Raw genomic sequence first — 11,626 nt, forward strand, 5'->3', positions numbered from 1 at the left:
CGTTTTTCTTTTCTGGAGGGATGCTAAAACCACAGCTCAGAAGCTTTATGTATCAGTATCTCTCTTTGCTTATTGCTCAGGGGTACTCACCCAATTAGATAGCTTTAAAGTCATCTGCTGCATATGCAACCATGACTAACAAAGGCTTTTCTTTAGTTGATCCTCCCTAGGTCCCACACTCATGCCTTCCAGTTAACACCCCTGTCGGTTGCCTGAATTAGTTAGCTTTTCATCACTGTGACTAAACACTGGTATAATTTTAAAAAGAGGAAAGATTTATTGAGGCTACAATTTCAGAGGTTCCAGTCCATGGTCAGCTGGCTTGGTGTTTCCCACTTGGTGATGAAACAGAGCATCATGGAAGAAGGGTATGGCAGATCAAAGCTGCTCACCTTACAGCAGCAAGGAAGCAGCAAGAGAGTGATAGCAACAGCGACAGAGACACAGAGAGATGATCAGGGGTCAGGGTAAGACAGGGCTCCTAAGGACCCAACCCTAGCTGCTCCACCTCCCAAAGTCTCCACAACCTCTCAGCAACTGGCCCTATTCAAACAGTATTCAAACTATAACAACATCTAACAGGTGAGTTCTCGGAACTGTCCCTCTATGCTCCCAGCTGTAATAAAGATGGACTAGAACCAAGCCAGCCTCTGAATGACGGCAAGCTCAGTTTCCAATACATCTTCACTGACAGCGTACACCTATCAGCCACACAGAGTGGAAATATCCTTCCCTACATGCTTTTCCTTTGTCATGTCAACCCAAAACAACCATGTTGTAAAGGGGCAGGAACTGACCCAAAAACCTACAAGAGCGAACAACAAATCAGACCCATAGGAGAAGCAGAAAAATTGCCTCTGGGGCTATTGAATTTGACTGCGGACCATCCTGACTTACCATGATTCAACTCAAGATTTGTCAACTTGACCACGGTGGTAAAAGGGACACCCATTTGGTAGAAACCGGACATTTTTCAATTTTGATCTTTTCCCCAGCTAGAGAGATGTCCTACAGTCCCCTCTCAATAGCTGGGCAGCAGCGGTACTGAAGTATTAATAGATTTCTGGGTACCCTATGTTTTCACAACCTGTGGAGGCCAAGGGACAACTTTCAGGAGTCAGTTCTCTCCGTCTACCAAGTGAGACCTGGGGATTGAACTCAGGTCATTAGGTTTGGTAGCAAGCACCTTTACCCTCTGAGTCATCTCACCAGCCCATAAGATAGTTTTACATTTACGATGGATTTATAAAGATGTCATTTCAATTACGGGTCGAAAAATATGTGTGCTTGGAGGACGGCCTCATGTCATACATGCAGTTTCTGGCGTTCAGTGGGCCTATCATGTGGGGACCTATCATGTGGTGACCTACGTGAATCCCTGGGAAACTCTCTTTAAAACGCCAAAGCTTCTCCTTCCTAAAGCTCTGGGTGCAAGTGCTCTGAAGGGGGTCCCCACGTGCCTGTGGCGTCCCGGCACTTAGCAACCACAGCCTCGGCCTTAGCGTTCAGCCCTAACCACATTCCAGCACTGAGCCACTTGGGATCCTCCACTGATTGCAGTTTTCTTGCATTCTGCAGACGGACGTTCACACTGGCCAGATTTGACGCTGCAAGCCTCCCTTTGGGGCCACACTTGACCTCGCCAAGTACACCTACCATCCGCAGAGCCTTGGCACCCACTGTATGACTGGAAAAGGGAGAAAGCAGCATCCTCTACAAAGGTTAGCGAAGCCAAGAGACGTAGAGACTCGTCACCCCTGTGGGAGCACTGGAGGGGCAGATATTTCGCAACCCCAAAAGACAAAGGGAAGCAAGAGGACCCGACGCCAGAGACAGCGGCCAGGAAGAGTGGCCACCGCTGGCCTGCCTCGCAAAGGCCGCGCGGACACCTCCAACATCCTTGCGTTACCCCGAGTGCTCTGCGCCACAGCAACCGCTTCAGCTAAAGGGTCTTCCCAGGCTCACTTTCATTCCCGGAACCTGGGACAGACCCGCCGGGCCGCCTTGCAAAATGAAAAGTAAAAGGGAAGCTAGCTGAGCATGAACACTCATTCGAGGCACCGCTGGGATTCGAACCCAGGATCTCCTGTTTACTAGACAGGCGCTTTAACCAACTAAGCCACGGCGCCGCCTGCTCAGCCACCGTGAGAAACCAGTCCCCATCTCGAGTTTACCCAGGAGCTCTGAGCATGCGTACATGGTTTTGTACGTCAGATGACTCATGCGTAGTTCAGGTTCTCGCTTGCGTGGGCACCCGAAGCCCAAAGGAATACTGGAAGGTCCAACATGCTTCACGGCGTGGGCGGGGCGTGGGCGGGACTGGTTTCTGGGCCGTTTGTAGCTTCCGTTTCTAACCCGCATCTTCCGTGGGTTATTAGGCAAGCGGACTAGGAAGTGCGGCGGTCCCTGTGCCCATCCACACCGCATCGTGGGACTAGGCGGGCATCCTTGCCAGGCCATCTGGACCACTTCTCCCGCAGCCAGGAAATAGGGGGAGTCCCGAGGGCTTCCGGGCGATTCTGAGCACCCACACGGCGGAACTTTCTACTGCATCAGCGAATCAAGGCCATCGCCACCCAGGCTTCCATTTGTCACTCTGGGGTTTCCTTGCCCGCCATGCCTTTTAGGCAACAAACTGCCAAGCACTGCTAACACCATCCTGCAGCCTTTCTCCACTGGGGGGGACTCATCCGGTGAAATGTTAGGTCAGTGCAGAAATAAACGCGTTATGCACCGGAAGCTGCGACCCAGTATTGTTTGTAGTGACCTAGGTACCCATTCGAAGGGGCAGATGTATGTGCATTCTAGTCATCCAGAGCCATTGTGGTGATGAATGCATCCATATTGGTCTTGGGAAGAGGCCTCACCACCTGTCAATCCTGTCACAGGGGGGAAAACTCCCAGCACATGTACCTTTAAAGGAGAAACCATAGCGGTTTTATTGTCTTGCCATCCAAAGAGAGGGCCCCACATATCATATTCCCTTGACAAACGTTTTCAATAAGTACAGATGCCAGTTAAGGGCCAACTTCCAAGGCAGCTCCAGACTCCCAAACGTGAGGGGATGTGTTCTAAGATTGAAACTGGATGGACACTAGGACATAAAAGCAAACTGCTTCTAGGATCACACGCTGTGGTGGTTTGAATGAGAATGTCCCCCATAGGCTCCAAGTATTTGGACACTTGGTTTCCAGTTTGTGGTACAGTTTCGGGAGGATCATGGAACCTTTAGAAGGTATGGCCATGCTGTAGGAATCACGTCCCTGGAGGGAGGCTTTGAGAGTATATAGTTTGCCCACTTTCAATCTGCAGCTCGGTTTCCTGTGCCTGCTTGACAATGAGCACTGGGCTTTCTGCTCTGGCCACCTCTGCCACCACGCCTCCCTGCCATAACCCAAATAAACTTCCTTCTATAAGTTGCCTTGGTCATGCTGTTTTATCACAGCAACAGAAAAGTTACTAATACACATGCACACTTGTTTCCCAAAGGAATCTAGATTTATTTTAGATGAAAAAGTGCTACCTAGAAAGGTGGTGTGGGGCAGAAGACTCAGCTGTGTCCAGAGCTCAGCCAAGGCCTGGCCCCAGCCTGAGTCTGATAGGTGCACTCAGCTGAGGAGGGGACCCAGAGAAGAGCCCTGCCAGACCATCAAGCTACATAGCAGCCCATGGCCATCACTCCTTGTTCTCCTCCAATGACAACAACGATGAGGTCTCAGATGATGAGCCCTCTGCATCTCTCCGGCAGAACACACACTGAGTGGCCAGTTCAGGTGTTGCAGTGTCACTTTCGAAGGTGGAGAAAGGTTGGTCACATACTGTGCACTGATGTGGAATATTTTCAAAGAGAAGAAAAGAGATTCTGGTTAGAGGAGATCAAGTTGTGAAATTAGGATTTCACACCCCACCCATCCAGCTGTCTTGGACTGAGGCAAGGGCTTCCTTCCCTCTCACGTCCCTAACTCCACAAAGTACCCGTGGCAGGCTACGATTAAACTGGGCACAAGCTTCAGCTTAGTCTCCTCCAAAGCTAGGTGGGTACTGAAGGCTGGACCTGTGGCAGCCACATACTGAGGAGGTGTAGACAGGGATGAGGGATAAACGTCCAGCCCTGTCCACTGTTCTTTGTGAGCAGCAGCATTGTGGGACCCAAGAAGTGTTTACTCCTTCATATGCTGGGGAGACCTGACTTTCACAGATCCAAGAAGCAAGCAAAGAAAACAGGTGAGAATTTTTTTGTAGAACTAGGAATTAAAACAAGGCTTTATATTCTCTCTCTCTCTCTCTCTCTCTCTCTCTCTCTCTCTGTGTGTGTGTGTGTGTGTGTGTGTGTGTGATTTTGAGACAGGGTCTCGATATGTACCCCAGACTGGCCTTGAACTTACAATCTTCCTGCCCAGCCCTCTAGTAGCTTGTATTATAAGCATGTACCATCTGGCTAACAGACAAGACTTCTGAAACAAACAGGGATTATTTTTTTAGTTTTTAGTCTTGGGGACAAAGTCACATTATGTAGCATAGGCTAATGATCCTCTTGTCCCAACCTCCTGAATGTTGGGATTACAAGGGGAGGGGGCCACCTTGCCTACTTCCAAGCAAGGATTTCAACTAGACTGATGCAGGCTCTGAGCATCCTCCTCCATGCTGAGTCTCTTTCTGGCCAAAGCACCGCACAGTGGAAATGGATGACACAGTGGAGCCACCTCATTTGCTACCTACCATCAAGCCAACTACCACAGAAGTAGGGACTCTCGGGCTATGGCAGAGACCGCTCAGGTGACCCCAGCACAGCAGCCCCCTAAGATAAACCTGCAAGGTGGCATGTCCCTACCCTGGCACCCTATGCTCCTGTTTTGCCCCCTAAGAACTTAGAGCACTCCACAGCCAGGCAGATTCTTCCTGGAGAAAACCATGTGAGATGCCCAGCTGCTGAGCCCTCTCATGTCAACTCAGAACAGGGTGAACTTAGTAGCTTCATCTTTGCTTCAGCTTCTGGCGGATCTCTTTAAAGAAGTGAGATCCTTTTTCCAAAGCCTGTTTTCCATGGTCCAACTCCAGAACAACAGGACTCAAGGAGGAGGTAGCTCCCAGGCCAGTCCAGGTAGCAAGTGGAAGATGGGGCAGTCACTGCTCAATAGTCAGCATCCAGAGTCTATGGACTAACACAGCCATGAAAGCCACTAAGGAACAGCTGGCCACAAAGACAAGGTCCTTATGTCTCTTACCCCTTACCCTACCAGCAGCACTTCCCCCACATCAGCTGTTCCCAGGAACAGTGATTTCCAGTCAGAGCTCCTGGGAGTTTGGGGTGGAGTGGGCACGTCTTTTGCCTCTGTGGCTGGCCCAGGTAAGGCTAACCATGCTCCTACCTACCACCCAGCTCTTGCACTAAACAATCACAGGCTTCTGAGACTTTCATATGGGAAATAGGGCCCCAGGGCCCCAGCCAGGGGTTCTGCAGCTGGAATACAGCATAATCCCAAAGGATCCAGCTGTTCTCCCACTGACCACTGCTCCCTTACGCCTCCTCCCTTCCACACATACCAGGCCCCACACTCCTCAGACACAGGCTTGCCTTAGGCCCCCACTCTAACTATACCTGCTACTGGGGACTCCTGCCCCTAAATACCTAACAACTCACCCTCTTACTGTCTTCAAATCTGCACACGTGTCACCTCCTCCTAAACCCTATCCCGACCACCCTTTAAAATAGCACAGAATCTGGGAATATAGTTCAGTAGGAGATGTAGTTCAGTGGGAGAGTGCTTGCCTATTATGTGCAAAACCTTGCTTGGGTTCCATCCCTAGTGGTGCAATCAATCAATCAGCTGTGCATGTCCCTGTACGCCTAACACGTAGGAGGCAGAAGCAGGAGAGTCAAGAGTTCCAGCCCAGCCTAGACTATATCTCGAGTTTCTGTCCCAAAAAAACAACTGAATAAAAATAGGCCAGGTGTGGTGGTTCATGCCTTAATACAGCACTCAGCAGGCAGAGGCAGGGAGGGCTATCTGTGAGTTTGAGGCTAACCTGGTCTACCTAGCAAGTTCCAGGCCAGCTGGGGCTACATATGAGACCCTGTATCAAAAAGACTGAATGAATGTATGAATGAATGAATGAATGAATGAATGAATACTTGCACATCCCTGCCCCACTTCTGTGTTTTTGTTTTGGCTTTTAGGTTTTGGTTTTGGTTTGTTTTTTTGAGACATAGTCTCCTCGTAGCCCCAGATGGTCTGGAACTCACATGTAGATCAGGCTGACCTTATTCTCACAGAGATCTCCTTGCTTCTGTAGGCCACCATGCTGGCATAAAGTTTTTTTATTTTTTTTTTATTTTATGTGTATGAGTGTTTTGCCTGCATGTATGTAAGTGCACCTATGTCATGCAATGCCATCAGAAGCCAGAAGAGAGCATCAGATCCCCCTGGAACTCGAGTTACAGGTGGTCATTGGCCTCTATGTGAGTGCTGGGAACCTAACCTGGGTCCTCTGCAAGAGCAAGTAGTGCCCTTAACCACAGAGCCATACTGGTCAACATAGCAAGTTCAAGGCCAGCCAGGGCTATACGGTGAGACTTTATCATACCCCCGCCCCTCTTGTGTGCTTTTTTTTTTTTTTTTTTTTTTTTTTAAAAAAAAACGATTACTGGCCACTACATGAATACACATTTTTCTTGTGTCTTTATACCTGTCTTACTTTTTAGGATTTAATTTCCCATGCAGCACAGATCCCACTGTTATTTTTATGGTTCTGTCACCAGGAGCCCAATAAATGTTTACTCAAGGAATAAATTAAACTGAAAAAAATTAAAGTCTTCACTGGGCTTAATTTTACCCAATACCAACCTGTTTCACCTTGAAGCCTGAGGCTTTTTGGTTCTCCATCACCAAAGGAATTTGGTCAATTCCTTCAATATTCCATAGTCTCAAGGTCTTGTCCTAAAACAAGTTAACCGGCAAGGCAGCAGTCATAAAACACTGTGAAGACTGAGGAGGTAGGTCAGTGGGTAGGGTCTTCCTATCATGGCTCAGTTTCTAGCACCACACAAACCAGGTGTGTAATGATAGGGCTCAGATCTAGGCGACCCCAGACCCAGAAACCATGAGGCTCCTAAGAGAAGTTGAGTCAACCAACTCCCAGCTGCCTGCAAGTTAACAAAAGCAGCCCCTGGGAAATTAATAACCAATGTATTGTGATCACCAGAGCATGCCCCACAGACTGACAAACAGGTTTCCCAAGCCCTTAGCTGCAGTTAATTCCTGGAACTCTGTAATCGTAGAAAAACATGTTTTACAGTAACTGTTTTCCCCAATATGCTTTACCAGGTACAGACCCCATGCCCTCCACTGAGCAAGCAGCCCCAAAACAGTCCCGAACAGCAGAAAAATATTCTCTTTTTTCTCATTTTTTCCCTTTATAAACTACCCCTCTGCAGCCCTTAAGCTGCTGGTTCTTCCTCACACCTGAGCTGAGGACCAGCCCCGCCAAACCCAGTTAAACTCTCGCTTTGCCAGAGTCCTCTTTGTTTCTGTTTTGCAGCAATCCCTGCCACCTTTTTATCTAACATGTAATCTCAGCACTGGGGAGGTAGAGGCAGGAGGAGCAGGAGTTCAAGGCCAGCTGAGGCTACACGAGACCCTGTACTCAGCAGGCTGTGATACAGCTTTGTAGTGGAATAGTATTCCATGTCCAGAGGAAATGAGTTGTCAAGCTCCCAAAAGACATACAGAGAAACCAAAAATACATACTGAGTGAAAGAAGCCGGTCAGAAAAGGCTGTAGGCTGCGTCACTACACCTATGCAGTGTTCTAGAAAAGCATGAATGAAAGTTCCTGGAAAGAACCCTGCCTTACACTGAACTGTGAGGCTGATTAACTGATTAGAATGTCAGTGATGTGGAATGGTTGGAATGTTGCAAGTCCAGAGCCAGATTATCTTGGGCCATCTTTACCCCCTTAATAGTCATTCATTACCCACTTCTGTATGCCATGTAATATCTTTGTGACCCTTAAGTAAATCCTTTGGAATGTACAAACAGACCCCCAGCTTCCACCAACCAAAAGGCTAAAAGCCATCAGATAGCATTGGAGGCCTGTAGTTGAGATTTCCACACTTTCCTGTGACCTCTCTCCAATGTATTTGAAAATACTTTAATTTATGATTTTATTTGTCCTATTAGTTTAGGGGGCTGGAGAGATGGCTCAGCAGCTAAGAACACTGTTCTTGCAGAAGACCTGGGTTCGAATCCCAGCACCCACATGGCAGCTAACAACTGTCTGTAACTCCAGTTCCAGGGGATCCGACGGCCTCTTCTGACTTCCACGGGCATTGCACGACACGGGTGCACTTACCTACATGCAGGCAATACACACATACACATAAAATAAAAATAATAAATAAAATGTTTATAAATAAAATCTATTTCCTGTGCCTCTCATTTCACACTCATGAACTCATTGCAAACCCAGAGTCATGAAGATGCTCTCCAGATTTTCTTAGTTTTAGCTCTTATGTTTAAATTTTTTATTCATTTAATTAAATTTTTGTACAGAAGTCCCTCAGTGTCCATGGGGACTTGGAGGACCTCTCCACAAACAAAGGATACCAGAATTACTAGAGGCTAAAGTTCCCTAAATAAAATGGTATTAGTTGCATTTAATTTATATGCATACTTGCATATTCTTTAAAGTATCTCTAGATTGCAGTAATACCCAACACAATGTAAATAGTTGTTAGACTACTGTTCAGGGGATAAAGGCAAGGGAAGGAGGTCTGTATGTGTTAGTTTTGCTTAGGTATTTTGCTTGTTTGTCATTTTATTTTGTTTTATATTTTGGAGACATGGTCTCACTATGCTGCCCTGCTGATCTGGAACTCACTACATAGACTAGGCTGGCCTTGAATTCACAGAGCTCCACCTGCCTCCACCTCCCAAGTGCTGAGATTAAAGGTATGCACCACCACAGCCAGCATGTTTTTAAAATATTTTTCAATTATGGTTGATTGAATATGTGAAATCTGAACCCACAGATGTGGAAGGATGACTGTATATGGTATAAGTTGAGGGTCCAGTTCCATTCTTTTGTATGTGAATATCCAGTTTTACTAGCATTGTATGTGGAAAAGGCTGTCCTTCCCTCACTGAATAATGGTGGCACAGAATCAATTGACCATATTAAGTTATGACTTATTTTCAGGTCTGTTCTTCTAGTCCACTGAGCTGTACATCTGTCCTGATGCCAGTTATAGTGTTAATTGTAATCTTATAGATGGGTTTTAAGATCAGGAAGTATGAGTCTATCAACAATATTATTAGTAATATTATCATTCAAGATTCAGGGGTGGGGGGAGGCTGGAGAGATTGCTCAGTGGTTAAGAGCACTCTGTTCTTGTAGAGGCCCTGTGTTTGGTTCCCAGCACCCACATGGTAGCTCCAGTTCCAGAGTTGCCCTCTTCTGGCCTCTGCAGGCATTGCACACATGGTACACTTACATACATGCAGGCAAAACATTCATATACATAAAGTGAAAATAACTCTTAAAAAGGAAACTATAGCTTCACTATTTTAAAAAAAAAGATTGTCTTAGGTATTCAAAGACCCTTTAAGTTCCTTAAGTACTTGAGAATGGGTTCTGTTTTTTTGTTTTTTGTTTTAATTTTATTATTTTTATTTTATGTGTATGCATGTATTGCCTGCATGTAGGTAAGTGCACCTGTGTCATGCAATGCCCATGGAGGTCAGAAGAGGCTGTCGGATCCCCTGGGACTGGAGTTACAGACAATTGTTAGCTGCCATGTGGGTGCTGGGATTTGAACCCGGGTCTTCTACAAGAACAACCAGTGTTCTTACCCACTGAGCCATCTCTCTAGCCCTGGTTTTTTGGTTTTTTGTTTTTTTGTGGGAAAAATATCTATTGCCATTTTGATAAGGATGCTATTGAACCTATACAACACTTTGGGTACTGACCTCTTTAAAATGCCATCTTCCTATTCACAAACATAGCATGACTTCCCACTTATTTAGGTCTGAGTTAAGTTCTTTCATCTTCCTGAGAGTTTTTTTCTATCATGAGAGGGTTTTAGGGTTTTTCAAACGCCTCTTCTGTGTCAACTGAGATGCTCAAGTGTAGACTCCTCCCTGTGTTTTGTTGGTGTTATGTGCTACAGTGATTCACTCTGCACCAAACCATTGTAGTATTCTCTGGATGGGTCCCATCTGGTCGTGGTAAATAATCATTTTAGAATACTGTTGAAAATATTTACTAATTTTAAAAGGAATTTGCATCTTTATTCATAAAGAATATTGGTCTGTAACTTCTTGTGATTTTATCTGGTGTTGATTTCAGATTAATGCTGGCTTTATAGAATGTGGTTTTGGATTAACTATAAGTAATATCTGTCCAACCAGTTCTAGTATAAATATGCACTCTTTTTTCAAAATTCTGACAGCCACGTCTTTTAATATATACAGTAATATAATCTGCAAAGTTTTCATATTTTTTCTTTTAATTTTATTTATTTATTTTATGTTTATGAGTGTTTTGCCTGCATGTATGTAAGTACACCATGTGTGTGCAGTGCCCACAGAGGACAGACAAGGGCATTAGGTCCCCTGGAACTGGAGTTGCGGCCAGTTAGCTGCCAGGTGGGTGCTGGGAACCAAACCTGAGTCTTCCGCAAGAGCAGCCAGTGCTCTTAACCACTGAGCCATCTCTCAGGCCCCAATTTTCTTTTCTCCTGTCTTTATTTGGTCTTGATGTCAGAGTAATGCCTCAGGTCCTGGCTTTTTGTTTCTTTTTGTTGCTGTTTTATTGATACAAGTTCTCACTATGTAGTCCAGGCTGTCCTCAAACTCACAATCTTCCTGCCCCCATCTCCTGAGTGCTGGGCTTATATACATGTACCAGCATGTATGGTCACTTTTTAAAAAAATGTATTATCTATTTAATTACTCCTATTGTATTTATTTATTATTTCTAAAATAATCTTTATCTATGGATTTTTTTTTTTGAAACAGGGTCTCACTGGGTAGCCTAACTCTTGCCAGCCTGCAACTTGCTATGTAGACCAGGCTGGCTCTGACTCTAAAGTGCCAGGATTAAAAGTGTGTGCCACTACACTTGGTCCATATCTATGCATTTTAATAATATATAATAATGCCTGGTTACAGTGGGGATACCTGTAATCCAGCATTTGGGAGGCAGAGGGGAGAGGATCATGAGTTTGAGGCCAGCCTAGGCTACATAGTGAAACCCTGTCTGAAATAAACAAGAATATATAATAATATATCTTGCAAATTTTAAATATCCAATAAATACATAAGTATATAATTTTATTATAATCATATAATTAATATAATAATAATGACATTGGAGATGGAGAGATGGATCAGTGGTTAAGAGCACTGACTGCTCTTGCAGAAGACCCGGGTTCGATTCCCAACACCCACATGGCGGCTATGAACCATCCTTGACTCCAGTTTCCGGGGAATCCAACGCCCTCTTCTGACTTCTGTGGCATTGCACTACATGGGTGCACTCACATACATGCAGGCAATACACTCATACACATAAAATAAAAATAATGATAATAATAATGATATTATTATATGACAAGACAGAAGGAA

The 11,626-nt window shown here is 45.5% G+C and overlaps 1 protein-coding gene and 1 non-coding gene across 2 annotated transcripts in view; both read right to left on the bottom strand.

The window, feature by feature from the left end:
* Positions 1-2,055: 2,055 nt before the first annotated feature.
* Positions 2,056-2,129, bottom strand: Trnat-agu. The gene has a single exon. It is a non-coding gene; the product is annotated as a tRNA-Thr (tRNA).
* Positions 2,130-2,926: 797 nt separating this feature from the next.
* The window catches only part of Wdr88 (WD repeat domain 88), a 47,073-nt gene continuing 38,373 nt past the window's right edge, over positions 2,927-11,626 (bottom strand). The window contains exons 10-11 of the mRNA XM_008839478.3: positions 6,846-6,938; positions 2,927-3,825 (exon numbers count right to left, since the gene is read on the bottom strand). Of these exons, the coding sequence (XP_008837700.1) occupies positions 3,676-3,825; positions 6,846-6,938 (243 nt within the window). The 3' untranslated portion in view covers positions 2,927-3,675. The remainder of the gene's footprint in view (positions 3,826-6,845; positions 6,939-11,626) is intronic.

Source organism: Nannospalax galili, unplaced genomic scaffold, assembly GCF_000622305.1.
Source record: "Nannospalax galili isolate Female #2095 unplaced genomic scaffold, S.galili_v1.0 scaffold159, whole genome shotgun sequence".
Classification (NCBI taxonomy): Eukaryota; Metazoa; Chordata; class Mammalia; order Rodentia; family Spalacidae; genus Nannospalax; species Nannospalax galili.